Source organism: Numida meleagris, chromosome 1 (genome assembly GCF_002078875.1).
Source record: "Numida meleagris isolate 19003 breed g44 Domestic line chromosome 1, NumMel1.0, whole genome shotgun sequence".
NCBI lineage: Eukaryota > Metazoa > Chordata > Aves > Galliformes > Numididae > Numida > Numida meleagris.
The window spans coordinates 177490165-177509574 of record NC_034409.1 but is presented as its reverse complement, the minus strand read 5'-3'; the positions used below and the strand labels follow the sequence as shown (position 1 = coordinate 177509574).

Below are 19410 nucleotides of genomic sequence, written 5' to 3'. Positions count from 1 at the left end.
AAAACTTCTCCGTTGCGCAAACAACCTTGCTCTCCCATCCCAAACCCCTAAAACACTGAATCCATTCAAACAGCAATTGATTTATTCCCAGTAAAGAAGAGGAAGGCAGGACAGAGCAGCCTGCGTTCTCTGGCTGTTACCTACACATTCTAGAGTTACTGTGCCCAAGATCGAAGCGCACTTGGCAGAAAAGTTTGCAGCTTCAGCCCCAATGCAAATGAACCCCTTTCTGGCAATAGACCGCAATTACCATATTCATAGAGATTAATTAATTAAAGTGTTGTTTAGATAAAAGTAAACCTAGACTATTTCAACTCATCAAGATAACATATTTTAAGATGACATTAGACAGAAATCAGCCTTCTACTGGAAGCTCAGTTTAGCAGAAAACTACTGATGTCATACACTAAGATGTTAAATCTTGTATCAAATCTAGTGAAGAAATGGGGGTGATTAAGAAGCACAAAAGCTGAGGCCACGGGAGCTGCAGGCCTGATAAGCAGAACTCTGTGGATCTCACACGCGGTGTCAGAGCCTGTCATGGGATCGCCGTGTCACATGGGTACACGCGGGCTGCACGAGGCTGGAACAAGCAGCGGGGCAGCGAGAGCTGTGCATGTGCACAACACATCCTGTGAAGTCAGAAGTGCTCTGAGGCAAAGTTATCAGACTGCAGAGCGAGTCTTCCGCTCTAATTCAGCAAGCCATCCAGTAGCCAGTCCAGGTACACAAGATTTTAAAGAGCGCCAAGATCTTTCCGTGCTGGGCAGCAGTCTTCCTATAGGCCTTCAGAAATAATTCAGATCACAGCCAGCCCTCTGGTGCAAACAGGGTAGTTTTAAACAAACAAGCAAGAGCAATGTGATTGTCCTGAACTCGATGCCTCTTCTCCCGATCCACTCATGCACAGAGCACAAGGAACTTTGACTGTCATGCACACCTGCATTAAGAACATTTGCACCAAGCAGGCCACCTCCTTTCATGTGCATTTCCACCTCCCCTTGTTTCTTCTGCTGCCTAAAGCCTACTGCTGTCAACAGGAACTCTGACACGTTATTTACAAAAGTCAACAGAAGCACCTAATGCGCTCCCAGCAGTTCCAGACATTTCATCCCTTTGCTATGAGCTATGTGGGCATGAGCTACCTCCGCCTGAATGCCTGGAATATGGCAGGCACTGCTCTAAGTATGGCGGTCTCTTATTGACAAGAAATGCAGTGCTTTGGAGTTTTGAAGGAAGGGTATTGTCATTGTTTTGGGCGATTTTGTTATTGTGAATCTACTCACGTTAAATGAAGCTTCTACACTTGATAATGTTGGCAAAAAAAAACCAGAACTACTCAAAGCTTCTCTAATCTCACTTCAAAAGAACACAGAATCCAGAGAGTAAACTGAACACAAGTGATAGACTCCACAAATGAAAATAAAAATCAGTCGGCTGGCCTACGCTTACAGATCTGAGCTCAGCTCTGTAAGATGGGAAATGCAAACCCTAACAAACCAGTTGCTGAATTTGCTAAATAACTCTCACAGAGTGAATTTATGGATGCTGCAAGAATGTGCTGTGGAGTCCTTGACGCAAGCCTGCAAGTTAACGTGCTCCTAATTCATCCCATGGTATTTCTTTTCTAATAATCCCTCTTTTTCTCTGTTACCTCTACCCTTCACAATGACACCGTTCCCTCCAGCCCTGAGATGCCCCTTGCTGCCGGCCAGCTCCCTAAACCAGAGCAAGTGCTGGGCAGGAGAGCTGCAGCGGGGCCCCCTGGGGCAGAGCACCCAGCAGGGCAGGCAGCCAGAAGCACAGCCCCGCCCTTCTCCCAGAAAGCACTTAGGAATGCTAGCATCAACCACCTCATCCCATGGGTCTCTCTCATCTCTGAGAAAGCCTCCAGTTCTTGAAACCAATTCGGTGTCTAAGGAGAACAAAGGGTTTTTGTATTTGCCACACATAAAGACAGAAAATGCTCGCACAGAAGTTCGCTTTCAAAAGCAAAAGGTTTTAACTCATCATTGTAATCTCTATGCCGTCTTTAATAAAGGCATTTTTCATTCAGAACAGGTCTCCTTTCTCCTCAAAGGTGGTTAACCACATAACCTGGAACAGCCCTGGAGAACGAGCTCCAAGAGAAAGGCCAACGTGCACAACTGTGTTCCAAACTACATTTAAAGCACAGACATGAGGCCTGTTCTGTTTTGGACAAAATAAATTGAATATGCAGGAAACGTGTTCTTGAAGATCCAAACAACAGAAAACGTAAGTTCTGATGTGCAGAGGCAAATATTTAAGAAAGAACCTCTTTTACACAGGCATCCTAATTGATTTTATTAGCGTGGCCTGTAAATAGCACTACTCTATGTTGTTTTCTCTCCATCTCAAGAGCATGCTTTAAAAAACCCTTTCAGAACACGCAGCTCCCTTTCCAAGCACAATACCCTTAAGTTACATTCCCATGCAGGAGCTAACAAACGAGAAACTTGAATCTCACGATTCAGCAGGAGGGGCTCCAAGAAGGAAGTGTAAGACCAACATCAAGCACAATTAAATGCATCAAGTACAAGTGCTTTAATTTAACGTAACAGTTCTACTACACAGAGTAATAAAACAGGTGATGTGCTTGCATTTGAGTGCAAGGGCAAACACAAGAAGAAATAGAGTGTCAGCTGAAAGGAGGTCTAATTTAGGTGAGATCTGCTTAGCGGAGTAATTTGTACGCTCCATACAGAACTGTTTCTGCCCTTCTATTAGCGCAGCAGAGGGATGAAAAATACAAACCTGCCATGACAGAGAACGTAGGCCCTGTGTATAGGTCCTGTGTACATTTGACAGCATTGCCTACTATAATGTGTAGCATCATAAAAAAAGTTTCTTCATGTTTAAGACAAGACATTGACCTATAATTAAACTTAACTTATCCAGGGGTTAAACAATGTGTAGGCAGTGACTGAAAGTTCTTACACTACTCATATAGCTCCTATGTGGCCAAATTACTGTTCAACAGAACCCATTTGCCCCAATAATTCAAATCTTGTTTTGAATCAACAACCACCTGTGCTTCCTCCCAATTGTATGTGGCGATTTCATGAGGAGAATGTCGTTCTCTAAAGATACAATTTAAGAAATTGTATTGTTACACTTCAATTTGACCGACCTGTGAAACAAAAGACTGATTACCAGCACTTCTGCACTGCTCTGGACAAAGCTTAATGCATTTAGCAAAGCTGTTTGGAAAAAAAAGTGCATTAAATAACAACAGTGGACCTCAGGGAAATTTACTGTATCTCTTTATTGTTAACCAATGAATGTTATCCAAAATAGTAGATGTAATCGTAGCTTAATTGTACAACACAAAACAGGATGCTAAAGGAAAAAGCATGTGGAAAATTACTTCACCAAGTCATCATTCAATATACTCGTAGTATTTCTGCACCAGTGAGCGCTCCCAGCCGCTGCTGACAGCGGCTCTTACCACTTTGTTCACTGTGAAAATCTGTATTACAAATGGTTGTTCCTGGTTGGTTTTAGGAAAAAAAAAAATCACACAGCTTTATAAATGGATCTAATCCATTTAGCCCTACTCTATATACTGTAGGTTTATGAACAGCAAACTTTCCTGTTATTTTTCCCCAACACTGAAACTGATGTATCAATGTGAGTGCACACTTTCCAGGGGAAAACAAGAACTCACTGGAAGCACAGTATTTCACCTGCTATGGCAAAACTACTCAAATACTTCAGGAATTTGCTCATGCTTCAGTGGATGAAGCCTGTGAAACAAGAACTGCTCTTACAACACACTGCGAGTAGAAACACCAGCTTCCACCAAGCAGCATTCTGAAGCATGTGTACACCATCTGCACACCAGTCTTCAAGGTTAACGAGATATGTTTAGCCCCACAAACCAAAAATATATTAATGTATTTTTATTTTAATTTCGTGATGTCACCCCACATAGCCAACCTTTAACTCTGCAAAATAAAAAAATTTAGTCGGACTGTTCATAAGAAAATTAAACCTATTGTGCATGAAAAAAATGTTTAATAAAATGGCAAATTTTAATAGATAAGTGTAAATTTATGAGTGCATAATATCAAACAGAAAAGAGCTGAACCATCCTCAGAGAAAGCAGGGTTCTCCCATCGTAGGTATTTACTAAGGTACTCTAACAGAAGGAACGACTGCAGTCCACATTAACTGTGAAGATATTACTGAAGTTCATTTCCTAGGATTTCTCAAAGAAAAAAATAAAGGAAAAAAAGGAGCAAGTCTCCTTTTCAAGAAGGAAAGGACTTAATGATCTGACATCAGATATGACAGTTACAATACTAGCTTCACTTAAAACTGAAGCTATAAATACTTTTAACTCCAATTCTGGGAACTTTCATTTTGTATTTTGAAATCCAACACCCAATTAACTCATGCAGCTCCTACACCCCTCCCAGAAGATCGTGTACCAGTGACAGGTTACAGCTTTAAAAAAAAATACAAGATGCTTTTACAATTTAAACTCAACAAAAGGCAGTTAAACAGCATTTAGCACTACAAATCCATCTCAATGTAAAAGAAAATCCTAGAAGCAAGGGCTCCTAGCATTTGTAATATTACTACATAGTGACAGAGCTTTTTTTATGGTGTTTGAAGGACCAGTCATCATGTCTGTAGTAGTGAGGTAGGATACTGTCCCCTCCCTGGGACTGATGTTTTCATATGCTCCCTTGCCAGAAAGGTCCAGGGTCTCCCTACTGCAAATAAAATAATTACAAGCAAATAGCATAAAAAGCTTTTTTTTTGTTGTTTTTTTGCGTTTTGTTGCATTTAAACACTTTGCATATCTAAAATAATTGACTAGGGAAAAGCAATACGTATTCCAGCCTATCAGCAGCCGTGTGCTGCCTACAGGTAGTGTTCCATTTAAAAAAACATCTGGAACTACCACCTGCCATCCAGACCTTTGTGAACAGGTAGGCAAAGAAAACCATCAATGATGACAGGACATGAAACACCGAAGAATTTCACTTGGGAGGGAAAAGAAAAGAAACAGAGTCAGTGATATCAAACTCTTTGTGGTGTAGCTACGTTGAAAAATTTAATTTCAAACTTGATCATCCTGAAATAGTACCTATCCAGTTTTGGTTCAGCTCCTTTATTCTTTTTTAGTTTAAGCAATATGTACACTTGTCAATCATCATACACTTCACGTCAGTTTTCAAAGAAAAAACTACAAAACAACAAAACTGAAGACATGATGGGGAAAAAAATGCTATTGTTCTCCACCTGCAAAGCTAGGGATGACAGACTGCCTTACTGTTGAATAGCTTCCCCTAAATTTGTCTTCTAACCACTGTAGTCAAACTGGTATTAAGTGCTTTGGCAAAGTGGGGTGCAATCCATCAAATCTGCAAAGGCCTGCTTTTTTCTCTGTTGGTGGTTCAGCTTTACGAGGAACATATATGCAAAATAACAGCTCTCACATGGCTTCAAACTCATCAATACGCTGCTTTGTATTGCCTTGTCGGATTTGTCGAAGAGTCTTGTACTTATCACGGCCTGCTTTAACATTCTCAGCATGAAGGACATCATTTTGTGTTTTCTTGGTTTCATCTCTGGCTTGGGCCAACTCAGAACTTAAAGCCTGTTGAATAAAATATTTGGATTTAAGTGCTTTAACTTATCTTTTAATGATTCTGGAACTTCTGATAATACCTATCCTGCAGCTTGGACAGGGATTCCTGAATGTCAACCAATGAAATACTGTCTGCACTGTTCAGTAACTATAGCTGCAAGGTCTATCAGAAAGACTGCAGAAGGAAGAAAGTGACAGCTCAAGATTCCTTCCTTATAGATATGCGAGCATTAAACAAACAAAAGCCTTGTAACCTAACATCCAAGAACAGAGGGACCGGCAAGATAAAACAGGAAAACTGTGCTATTTCTACTTCTGCTTGACTAAAGACAGCACACTCCTCTCTCTGATTCTGTCAGTGACTGGGCAAGTAGAAAAGACGCATTACGGAATCACACTATTAAAATATCGCTGCCAGAAAAAGAAGCAACTTTCCACTTGTTTCATTTCCTTCCCAAACAGATATTTCATAACATGGCAAACTGTTACCACTAACATTAGATTATTACACTTTGTGAGATAAGACTGATCTAGGAGGAAATGCTCTTTCAGGGAAATAACATTCATCCTCAATGGGAATATTTCAGTCTCTACGTTTATGATGTCTGTGAGCAGCTGTAAATAAATCCAAATACTATTAAGCAAGCATCTGTTCATACTAATTAATAGATTTCAGAACTCAAAAGGAAAGCATTACGTTTTAACATTCAGTGTCCTGGCCGTTATACAATTACTTGAAATCCTCACTGTGCAATGTGACAACACACTAATACTTCTAAGCTACAAAGCACAACCTTGCTTCCGGTCTTCCCACTTATTCTGCTCTGTAACACTGAATGATACTGGTTGTTAAATTAGTAATAAACCCCGTAATGGATAAGAAGGGTGCTTCCTTGGCACACCAACACTTCAATGAGATCTTTTAAAAATAAAGAATGAAAACCCGAAGCCTGAATTATGTCAATATAACCATAAGTCTTCATTACCTGGAGCTGTTTCTTTACACGTTCATTTTTCTGTGTTTCTGTTACCCGTTCCTCCTCACTCCTGTGATTCATGACACCATCAGAAGACAGTTCTGCACTGGCTTCAGCATTGTTTTCATCATGTTCATCGTGTTCGTTCTCTGTTGGAGGAATAACTGGTGGGGGAGGAGGTGGAGGAGGAGCAGACATCACAGATTTCAGTTCTTCTTTGGTCTTTTCTAAGTCCTCCTGGGCTGCAAAAGCCTAAACACAGCAAACATTACTTAGCATTTTTTAAATTGATTTAAACTAGTTAAAAAATGCAAAAGAAATTTTCATGAGGAGAAATTTCTCAAGTGAGATGCTCCAGTTCCTTCATCAGCTTTCTGGACTGTCTCAAGTATGTCCAAGTTTCTCTTCCAACGAGGAGCCCAGAACTAGACACAGTACTCCAAGTGTGGCCCCAGAAGAGCTGAGAATTTTGCTTTAAATTATAGTCTAGTGATGTTTGATGTGCCTTTGTTCTAATTCTGGTCCATCTTTTCACCACCACACACGATTTTTTTATTTTATTTACACCTCCCTCTTAATGTGTTTCTTTTCCAGCACAAAGCTTCAATCACCCCACATAAGAAAGCCATTTAAAATCTTTGATCATATCTTTGTGATGAGAATTCCCCCTTTCCTGTCTATCTATGAGGTAAATATAAGTATAAAGTGGCTTCAAAAAAATGGAGAACAAAATCCTTTTTAAAAAAAAAAAAAAGCTTGTCTGAAGCCCGAAGGGAGTAAGAGACCCAACCCCATGGACTTCCACTGCTATTTCTGCACTTATCTCCCTTAGTTTCTCCTAAGTTCTGACTTCCCACAACATGAGCTCATTACTTTGTGCTGCCATTCTGAGGCTTCCTCCTCTTTTTTTTTCTTGGCCTCCTCTAGAAGTGCGATCTTGGCAGTGAATTCAGCAAGTTCTGCTGCCTAAAACGAAAACAAACAAGACAGAAGTTTTAGTTCAATACCACTTCAGCTCTGCAGTGGAAGAGAGCAGAGCCTTTGAAGAGAGTCATTTATCATTCATCACTGCACCGCTTATTAAAAATAGAAATTTTAAACATGTATGACAGAGAGAATCAGTATTTTTGTCTGATAGGAGACTGTCTGGGATGGGCAATAATCTATCTTCTGCACTTCCAAACTTGCTGGGAAATAAAGACCTGCAGTGACAAATTACTGTTTGGCACTGTTTCAGTTTAATACAGCTCTAACAGTTTCAACAAAAAGCTGATGACTTTAGATCATAATCTCAGTACTGTTAAGATAAATCTTGCCTCAAGCATTGTGTGTTGAGTTTAAAGACAACCAAAAGCTGTTTTACAGTTGAGAAATACTTTCCTGTAAAATTTTCATTCCTTTCTCATTTACCACATGCAATTCTTCAGTAAGAAGTGTTCTAGTACAGAATGCAAGAAGATAATGCTGTAAACAGAATAAAACTTTAAAAAAAAGTTTGGGGATTTTTTTTTTTTTTTTAAGCATAGGGTATTTCACATACTTGTTCATTTTACAAAATAGATGTAACCAAAATCCCAGTGTAAATTTCTATTATGTTTTTTCCATTTGCTTCAATGCAAGAATAAAGGTTCTTACTAGCTGTTCCTGGTTCTTCATTTGATCAGCTGCCTGTTTGGCTAGAGCAGCCTTAGCTTCTTCAGCTGCTCGGCGCTCCTTTTCCAGGCGCTCTGCTTCTTCTTTTGCACGTTTTCGTTCCTGATCCAGTTCTAGAGCTCTCCTGGTCTGTTCCTCTAGCTCTGCCAAAGGGACAGTTTGCAGGCAATATATCTTTATTTAATTCCTATTCATATGTGACACAGGTAACAGCGACCACAAAACTTTACAAGATTCCTCAAGTGAGTCTGATTTCAGTCAAGAACTGTCAGCATGTCCCTTGAAGCTATACTCCACGTCTAGTATTTTTTCCCCCTCTTTAAAACACACTTTGGATACATTTCACCTCAGAGTTTCAGAAAGTTATCAGCTCTCCGATAAAAATACATAAGTACACAAACACACACCTATCTCTACTGATGAGTTTCTACACACATTAAATCATCCTGTTACCACAAAAAAGCCAAAGACTTGTACTCCATTGAAATGCTTTACAAGAGTCTCTTAAATACAGCCGGTTCCTTAACACCTACTTTCATGAAAAATACTTCAGTTGACATTTTCTCTGCTGAATGTTTTGCCCAAGATCACTTTTTTTTGTTAGTATATTTAAAATTTTGACCCAAAAATCATTTTAAAAAACTTTTTAAATAAAGCAAACATGAAACTTATTCCACCAAATCAAAAAATCTGAAACAAAGCCAACAACAACAACAACAAAAGGTTTAAACCTTTTCTCAGAGAAGCTTTGGCATGAGGAGTTTAAGCATGGGGTGGAATACGCAGAGGATACATACCCTTCACACCAACAGAAGTGCCTTTTCAGTGCCTGGTACAAAATCTCTGGGTTTAGTCAAACTACGTGTCCTTCAAAGACTTGTGAAATTTACTAGCAACTCGCCGCTGTGAACTGAAAATGCATCTGTACCTTTTCTGCCCTAGCAGAAATGTTTATTTCTAAATTTAATGTCTCCCTTAAACAATTCCAGGGCACAGATTTTGTGTTGCCTGTCTGGGTGTGTCCAGTCTGTTTTGCATTGAAATACTGGGCACTATGGAGGGAGAGCTAGAGAAAATGTAGGCGTATGTAGTTTATTTGCATAGGTACAGCCAGTGATGGTCTTCCTTGTGCTTGAAGCCAGCAGTTATGAACAGAAGAGAGGAATGGAACTTTTATGAATATGAACCAAATCTGAAGCAAAAAAAAAACGAATACGGAGAGGAGAGAAAGCAGTGGAGATAGTGATAGTACGGAGTAGCTCATCACAAAAACTGTGTTCACTGAGTACACATGGTTTATTCACTAAAATCTGTTCAGACTTTAAAAATGCAAGTTCTCAGCTCCAACAAGGGAATGGGAAAACAAAGGGATAAGGAACTTCCAAATGTAAAGCTAAATTCAACAAAATCCTAGAGGAATTACTTTGAATAATTCTAGTCCCCCTACCTCCTCCAGCCTCAGGTTTTCAGCACTTCAAGCATGTGTCAATCTGAGTTCAACTGTTTGCTGCTTAATTTCCTCTTTATAAATCAAAATTAAGACTCCTGCTATATAATATAAAAATGATCCCTAATAAAAACACATACCCACATACCTCAACTTTCAACTTTGAGAAGAATAGCTCTTCTGAAATTAAAGCATAAACACCACTATCTTGTCTTGTCATTAAAATAAATTCAAAAAAGCAAACAAACAAAACACCCCAAAGAAAAACACCAAGGAAACTGTGGAACTGCCCTACCCAAATGAACTAAGCAGCGTTATCAGATAGAACAAATCCAGGAGCAGTGAGAGCTCACCTTTCTGAGCTTTCATTGTTTGTTCCTCAATTTGCCTTAAGCGTTCCATTAATTCTTCCTTTTCACGCTCTATTCTTTCCTTCTCCTTTTCTGCAATCTCCCTTTTCTTCTTCTCATTTTCTAGTTGTGCCCTGAAAATAATAAAAGGCTTTTTTTTTTTTGTTAAAACATTAAGCAGATTAAATTCTACTCTGAGGATTCTGGTAGCAATTTTTTTTCAGTTTACTCGAGTAACAAGGAAGTGCTTAATTTTAAATGTTTTAAACTCATATTCAAACATAATAACCAAGTTTCTCCATTTCAAAATATACTGCATAAAAGGAAATTATGAACAGAACCAATTAGCAACCTTGGTTATGGTCTAGCCAGGTAAAGCCAAAATTACAGTTGCATTTTACATGACTGACGTTCTATCCGGGCTAGAAATTGTAACTGCATTTTTTTTTTTGAATACACAAAAGGTAAGCTGTTATATTCTTTGCTGAACTTGCTTTCACGGTTCACATGTAGAGTATAAAAGTCCCTAAGAATCAAGCAACAGAAACTTTAAATGTTTCACAAAAAACTGAATGAGAAACAACGGTAGAGCTACTATTACTATGCCGAAAGCTCCAAAGGGATACGGCTTTCTATTAAGACAGGTGAACCATGCCAGTGCGCAAACCTGCTTACACGCTACGGAAAGAAAAGCAAATGTCTTTTCCAGAATGCTAAGATGTTTGATATTCTATGACTTAGTTTTCTGAAAAGGATAGAAGAATTTTCCTTCTGTTTCACGAAAGTTTGTTAATTACCTTTCCAATTGTTTCTGATGTTTCTCCTCTCTAGCTTGGGCCTTCATCTGTTGCACTTCAATTGTATCAGGTTTCCGCCTCCTCATGTACAATTCATGATTTCCCATACACAGTGCCAAAATGCGCTTGTTAATTCTCAGACGAGGTGCATAGAAAACAAAATCCTAGAAAAATACGCACACCCATAAATCGAAAAACTCCGTTGTGACAAGAGTCAAAGTATTATTGCATTTGTCCATTTGTTAAATTAAAATCTACAAGCGTTTTTATAGTCTTCCTCCAAAATCTAGTTACTGTAAGGAACCTGTAAGATAAATTCAGAACCCCATCTCTATTCCTCTATGTAGATGTTAGCTATTTTACTCAAAATTACTTATTTAAACTTCCAAAAGTAGCACCATACTGTTTCAATGCAAATTAACTTGCATTGCCCCACAGAGTCTGATGAAAGGTGCTACTGTAATACAAGCAAAAAATAAAAAGAAGAAGAGGTAGGAGTGCAGGGAATTCAGCATGCTACAGAGCAGCTTTTCAATTCATCACAAAACATTAGTTGGCTTAAAGAAAAAAAAAAAAGAAATCTTAAGTGTCAACCAGAAGGAAGAGAGTGAAAATAAGTGTTCCATACTTCAAAACTTGAATTTCTTTTTGATTACTGATTATTCTACCAATGTAAAAGAGAGACATAAAAGTATTAGCTTATGCCATAGTACCAGAGCAGGTTCCTTCAGCCTTGAAACCCTTCATATAAAAAGGCATACTATTCTACAGACCACTTACAGGGGCCTTTTTGTCAATTGGCTTTATGACAAACTTCTTGTCATTGAAAGAGATGTTTCTTATTTCACTCCAAGGAAAACCAATCTTGGGTGTCAACCTTCAAAGAGAAAAAGTTCTCATTAAAAGAAGAAAAAGATAGGCATTTCATTAATGTCCGCTGATATGTAAGCCTTATTTTCGTCCTGTTTTCACTGCCACAATTAAATTACATTTACAAAGCCTACCATGACAACAGTTTAAGCATATTTTGGTTGACAATTTCACATACATATTTAATGAGCTCACAATAGAAAGCTTCATATTCCTATAGCACTGCAACAGATGAAATTCAGAAGTTTCAGTTTTGACATATTCTACTAGCATTAAATACATTCTGAATACCACAACTGCATACTGATTCTTTATCAGCCATTGGTAATTTTCTCCTCAGAGAAATGGACAACTATTTCAATGGGGATATAATTTTAGAAAAGGTAAGACAATCCAAAGACTGAACTTAGATCAGCCTTCAGTAACACTGTACTTTGGTTTAACTCAACTGTAAGACACATTTTCTTACATTGCCGAAGCTCACACTGAATTTAATCCCCTTGCATTTTAAATAGAATTAAGATGAGAAGCAGTTACAATGCTTTGCATCAACTGCAAACTTTTAACACTGAAAAGAAATACAGTTCTTCTTAAATTAAATATTAAAATATTTATGTTTGTCTCTATCAGCACAAAGTTTTTTTTAGTTTATATTATGTTCATTACAAATATTAACAAAAGGTTTAAGTATTTGACTGCTATCTACCTGAATTAAAATAATACCAAAAAATGGTTGATCATTCAATCTCATTTGAACATTTCCTGAATATTTTCATCATCTTTCAGGAGTTATGTTGCCATCTAATGGCAATTAAGGCTTACAGAACGTCGTTTGGGAGCATATACATCCGAGCATGAAATTGCAGTTCAGATGACAGCTCTTATCTGGTGTTTGACACATTTTACTTCAAATCACTGTGAAAATACTGTTAAGATCAGATACCACTAACAGAAGTGTCTGAAAAGAAACAAAAGAATGAGTCTGTTCTTCAGGTGTAAGACAGTTTTGTATATCTCAGCTCTACCTCTATTCAAGTAAGGCAGAATCTGATCTCGAACTGTTCTTCCATTCACTTCTTATGAATTGCTATTTCTTCTGTAAAAATATTCCAGTATTTAGTTTTATCTTTTACATAGATTAGAAGATCTTTGAAAACCTATTTTGCTAGATGTTACTGAAACATGTATAATTCTGTATAATCTCAGGTAGGATCTCCCAGTACAGAACTGAAAAATTATGTGTTAGCCACTTACTTATCATCATGTTCATAAATATTCAGACCCAAAGCATCAACTCCTAACCACAACTCAGTTCCTTTTTTATTCTTTATTTCAAAATAGTTGACTCCATACATTTCCAAATCTTGTGCTATCTTAAGGTATTCCATCATAGAATCTTCCCTGAAAAAAAGAAACAGAAAAAAAAGTATGAATATACTGCGTAGTATAGACAAATCAGAAATACAATGTAAGAACAGAAGAACTACAGAGTAACTTATTAGTGTGAAACTTAGTTTGGAATCAAACATGTCTTGGAAATTCACGTGTACATTGACTTAAATACTCGTAGCACTTTACACCCTAGTACTCAAATACAGTTTAATCACTGTACTTTGTCTTTTCAGCCTGAGGAGTAAAGAAGTAAATACATTTTAGAGGTAGGCAACTGCAGACAAAGGCAGTTGACAGTCTTACCAGAAATCACGTAGGCAGCCAACAATGCAACTGGAAATTCAACTCTCATGCAAACTTTCATAGAAGTTTTTGATAACTGCTTATGCCAGCCAGAGCAGAAGAAAAGTTTGCAAGCAAAAAATACTACCTCCCAAAACACATCTTGATAATACTAAGAAATACCATTATAGGCCTTGGAACATTTTCTGAGTAATTACCTTAACATTCCCCTGTGCTCTTCATGCCAGTTCTGTATTCTCTCTTCCCATTGCTCCTTTGTCAGTTTGTGCTGTTCTAACACACTGTGAATAGAAATTGTTACTAAATTATACTGATTATCATTTAATCTCTTAACCAAACTTACTTTTTTTAAAACCTTGTGGCATAGCATATGCTCGAAGAAATTTAAACATTACTTCCTGTATTCTGCTCACCTTTTCTCCCAAACACAGAAGTTTTGAATTTCAAAAAATATACATTTAAAAAATAGTGTGGACTCACTTTTGTCATGGTATTCTATATAATTTGTACTATAATACAAGCCACACCATGGCACATGGCAACTTTCTGTAACGCCATAAAATGAAATGTTTGGAACTCCCCAGAACACACAGACCTATAAAGACTTCATACACGATGCCACAAATCAGCCTCTACGTATTCACAGATACACTCAAGCTTCCATTCTGCTCTCAAGGAAAATCAGAATAGTGAAGAAAGCTGATTTGAGGTTTACCTACAGCAGGCTGCAATTACGGATGTATATTATATTTTTACTCTACGTACCTAGCTTTTCAAGCATTCCTAGAGAAATTATTTTGAAGCGCAATTAACAAAAAGGGAGTTGCAAGATAATCTTACTAAAAGAAGCCAGAACAGTTTTTCCCTTCATTTCTATTAAAATCAGGACAATAAGTTTACCACTTTTGCCTACATTTTTAGAGAACTACAATAAGAAGTAGACAGCATGATGCAGACGATACTAACGCAGTGTTTATCTTTGTAGAGGATGCCTGTCCCACAGTTGTTCGTTCTGCTCCTGTACCCCAGATCTAGGTACACAGCCACCTCATCATTTGGTTCTCCCTTCACATGCTACTGACAAAATGCAGCTAGCAGATATGCAAGGACTTACTATCTTGTTGCTACCCAACTCATAACTTCAAGCCAAAAAAATTCACAATATTTTGACCACTGAATGCGACTCTATAGCTAAGGAGAACTGCAAATCCTCTCACCTTTTTCCATAAATTTTGCAAAGCTAGCCTGCTTCCTGAAACAAGTAAGTATTTTTTACTGAGTACTCAATAGTTTTCTAGCAAACCCCTGGTGACAGGAGGCAAAATAGGAATAATTGTGTTAGAATGAATACAAAAACTATGTGCTCACTCAGAGCAAACCAACACAACCGGCTGAAAATATACTGGGAAATCATGTGAATATATGTCTACTGAAAAGGAGCATCTCAAGTCTTTGAATCTGCATTGTACACAAGCATTCCAGTGTTCCACAGGCTGTCATCAACTGCGCAAAGACCAAGATCTGTGAATTACCATATTCAGTAACGAGTTTTACTGATTCGTAGTCTCCTTGCCTTCCTAAGGAAGTACTCTTCTAGAACAATGTGGAATTCATTGTAACAAGAAGGAAGTAAGCAGCCAACACTTACCCAAGATTTTTAAAAACCCAAAACATTTACTGAAATATTTCTTTAAATACTTGCCACATTTTGACATTTTTTTTTTTTAAACTATCTGGAAGATTCTCAAGCTTAGCTAATGAGCTAATTTCTACTTTTAGTTTTCAAACAAAAAAGGCAGTATACGAACTTCAAAGAAAACTTATTCCACAGTTCTCATCTCTTTGAAGATGCACTAATGTTCCATATTTAGTAAACATACATTTGTTGGCAATACACAGTCATGGATTCACTTACACTAACAAAACTACCTAGCTATGCAAATCTGAATTGCAATGCTTCCCTATTGCCAGTGCATGTCAGGAACAGTTTCAGCTGAGGAGAAAAGAAAGACAACCCAGAACTAGAATCCTGGTGCTTATTTTTCCTAGGCACTTACACGAATGACTGACACAAAAACATTTACACTCGGCAACGATAAGATTTCCTAAATTTTCCGCCCAGGTCAGCATTTGTAAGTTAAATACAAAGGAGAAAACGTATTTTTTAACTATTTTTTCAGGAATGTACTATCATTTACCAAAGCTTCTTGTATGAAAACACCATGAACTGAAGAAAAAGGGTAAACCTGAATAACTGTATATTAAAGAACTTGATTTTAATTCAACAGAGGCAAGCCTCCAGCAATGGTAGATCAGAATGTATTCTATAGTACTCTGAAAATTTCACTGGCTAAATCTGTGCAGCTGGTCGAGGATGGGACAAGGTCTCCAGAAACCCATGGTTGTGATGCTTTGATATTTAGTCTAAACTGGGACATCACTTCCTCGTAAGTTCTACTAGCAAAACATGCAGCCTTTTAAAAACAACTACCATTAATTGCATTTCTCACTTAATACTTCCATTATAAGAAATGTGCTGCAATCAAGTTCACACAGAGCAAATGATGCAAAACCACATATTTATGGTCTGTCTCACCGCTGAGGGAGAAGCCTGTCATTGGCTAGGTAGCCTAGTTTATGTATCTCCTTATTGTAATCTCCATACTTGGACTGGACAGCATAAGAAGCCAGAAGAACAGCCGTTTCTGGTGGACAATATATCTCATCATTTAAGATAGCTTCTTTGACTTGCAGGAAGAAAAGTCTTTGTGTTATTTCCTGAATTAACTCTTCGGATACATCCTCTGGAAAAAACTTGGCCCTGAATTTAAACTGCAAAGGATTTTCTTTCCTTACATCTTGCTGTGTTACCTAAGGAAGAAAAATAAGTAAATATAGAAAACATAGGAAGAGCACTAAATGTTATAATAAATAGAACAAACTTGACACCGATGATTTGCAGGAAGAAACAAAACATGTTTAATAAAGACTCTGTAGCAAGAACTACAGCATGTTAATTTAAGTGTAAAGCTGAATTGCTCTTTTAAAAGAAGTCTTTGAACTACTGAGCTAAATATGTGCTTTGCTCCTGTGCAAAAATCATGGTTCCATTCACATTTTTCTAGAACTTATGGATAAACCTTATCACGATTTCCCTGAAGAGATCAGATGTGATCAGCTTATAAGTACTTGACAGCTGTCTACTTTATAATTTACAAACAAAAACAGATCTTCTGTTAATTTTCTATTTTATTGGAGCTCAGTTTTCAGCACTCAAAATGACAAGCAAAAATAACACAAAATATCATTTTAACATCAAATAATACAGTGATTGTTAAAAGGTAAACTCAGAATAAATTTCATACATCCCAGTTCCATAGGCATTTCATTTCACATTTCATTTCACAACCACAAGTAGTCCTCTTACAACTTTACCCCACAGGAAATCATGCTTCCGTTTATTTGACTGGCAGAAAGTATCAAAAATTATAATGACTTATGTTGCAACAGTTCTCATGAAGTTCTCATGAAGTGCAACAAGGCCAAGTGTAAGGTCCTGCACGTGGGTTGGGGCAATCCCAACCACAAATACAGGTTGGGTGAAGAATGGCTTCAGAGCAGCCCTGAGGAGAAGGATTTGGGGGTGTCAGCTGATAAAAGACTCAAAATGAGCCGGCAACGTGCGCTTGCAGCCCAGAAGGCCAACTGTATCCTGGGTTGTATCAAAAGAAGCATGACCAGCAGGGTGAGGGAGGTGATCCTGCTCCTTCGCTCTGCTCTCATGGGACCCCACCTGGATCCTGTTCCGGGCCTCCAACACAAGAAGGACACGGAGCTGTTGGAGCTGGTCCAGAGAATGGCCACAAAGATGTTAATGACTTTCAACGACAAGTCATTCAAGAAGCTCAGGGTGAACAGAGAGTGAGAGGGAGTACAGGGACAGATACAGAAGCCAACCGTATCCCAGGCTGGACCCAAAGCAGCATAACCAGCAGGGCAAGGTGATCCTGCCCCTCTGCTCTGTGCTGCTGAGGCCTCACCTGGAGTTCTGCATCCAGATGTGGAATCCTCAGTACAGGAGAGATGTGGACCTGTTAAAGAGTGTCCAGAGAAGGGCCACAAAAATGATCCAAGAGATGGAACACCTCTCCCCTACAAGGACAGGCTGAGAGAGCTGGGGCTGTTCAGCCTGGAGAAGAGAAGGCTCTGGGGAGACCTTATAGTGCCTTTCCAGTACCTGAAAAGAGCCTACAGGAAAGCTGAGGAGGGACTTTTTATAAGGGCAGGTAACGACAGGATGAGGGGAAATGGCTTTTAACTGGAAGAGGGTAGATTTAAACTAGATATTAGGAAGAAATTCTTTACTGTGAGGATGGTGAGACACTGCAACAGGCTGCCCAGGGAGGCTGTGGATGCCCCCTTCCTGGAAGCATTCAAGGCCAGGATGGATGGAGCTTTGAGCAATCTGGTCTAGAGGGAGGTGTCGTTGCCTGTAGCTGAGGGGTTGGAAATAAATGATTTTAAAGGTCTCCTCCAAATCAAATCATGCTGTGATTCTATGAACTATTTAATCACATACATAAGTACTTAATTGATTTGGAGCAGTACAACAGCTACTGCATAAAGCAAGACACAGATATTAAATTCTAGGAGACGTGTTTGGTGGTTAGCAGGTTAAACTCACTGGGCTTATCACAGAGAAGTAACATTATGTAAATGCAGACAGTACTATATGTTTCTAAAAAGAAATCCCTCCCAATTCATCTCTTAAATTTCAAGACAAAAAAGGTATTCTTGATGAAACTTAACTTACAAAATCCCTTTATTATACGCTGTGTCACTAATAACTTGATAGCTAATATTAAACATTGACCATTCAAACTCATAAATGGAATGCAAAGTAAAATGAGTTGGTTCCCAATAACTGGGAGATACTAGCTGTTCAGAGCTGTTGGGGAAAAAATGAAGATTACCCTGCAATTTACACGTTAAAGAACAGATATTGCTACGCAAGTTTAGGAATCTGTTATCGGTGTTTTGCTGAAAAAATCTGTAGCTATAAACATGCAAGTTCCTGAAGCTCAAGTAGTGGGGAAAAAGCTGTAAAATATTTATTTATTTCTTGCCACTTGACAACATGACTATTAAATGAACGGAAGTTTTCTTAATGCATACATCACCATCGTACTGGAAATACAGAAACTCATTTTCAATCATTCTGAGACTAAAAGTTGATGCAGCTTTGCAATATGATTCTGTTCCTCTATAACTAATTAAACTGAACATTGTATTTTGTCATTTAAAGCAAACAAGAAGCTACTTTTTGACTAAATTTGACGAATCTCACCTACAAGGTCAAAGCAGCAAGTCTTATAAAACTGTATTTAAAACTATATATTTGCTGAAGTGCCAGGAAATTATTACCTTTTTATTTAGCTTCAGCCACGTTGAGTAGCCTTTGCTGTCCACGTACTGCAGCCCAAAAAACCAGACTTCACGAAGACCAACAGTTTTTACCACCTGAAGAAAAATGATCCACAGTTATCAACAATCACTGCAACAGGAATTTTATGGTTGTTACCTTGTATAAGCCACCTCAAATTTAAAAGTAATGAGAAAATTTGACATAGGTAACAGTAGCAAAATATGTTCTGAATAAACACCTTGTACCCAAAGGACCAGCTCCAGGGTGCAACTTACTCCTTGTATCAAACTCAGCACCTGAGGAATACAAAGTAGCAAACAGGATCCTGATCTTCCAAATCAGGACTGGGAAGCTCCCTGCAGACCAACACGCAAGTCTGCTTCAACAAAAGACAAGCAATGAACCTGTATCACAGAATAATACCTCTGGACAAGTATGACGTAAAGAGAATGAATCACCTCCGATCTTCCAACAGTTAATGATAAAAGAGGTAAGAACGATCTGGCTGATAAACCATACAGGGATTGCCTACAAGATTTCTGATTAGGCCTATCAGCAAAGGCTATTAAAGAA

At 38.2% G+C, this 19410-nt stretch overlaps 1 protein-coding gene across 1 annotated transcript in view; it reads right to left on the bottom strand.

Annotated features, from left to right (window-relative positions):
- The window catches only part of RDX (radixin), a 36712-nt gene continuing 20569 nt past the window's right edge, over nt 3268-19410 (bottom strand). Inside the window, exons 4-14 of the mRNA XM_021380138.1 lie at nt 18837-18932; nt 16009-16283; nt 13610-13693; nt 12972-13118; nt 11628-11724; nt 10848-11011; nt 10054-10184; nt 8236-8396; nt 7474-7566; nt 6610-6852; nt 3268-5632 (exon numbers count right to left, since the gene is read on the bottom strand). Coding sequence (XP_021235813.1) covers nt 5468-5632; nt 6610-6852; nt 7474-7566; nt 8236-8396; nt 10054-10184; nt 10848-11011; nt 11628-11724; nt 12972-13118; nt 13610-13693; nt 16009-16283; nt 18837-18932 — 1656 coding nt within the window. The 3' untranslated portion in view covers nt 3268-5467. The remainder of the gene's footprint in view (nt 5633-6609; nt 6853-7473; nt 7567-8235; nt 8397-10053; nt 10185-10847; nt 11012-11627; nt 11725-12971; nt 13119-13609; nt 13694-16008; nt 16284-18836; nt 18933-19410) is intronic.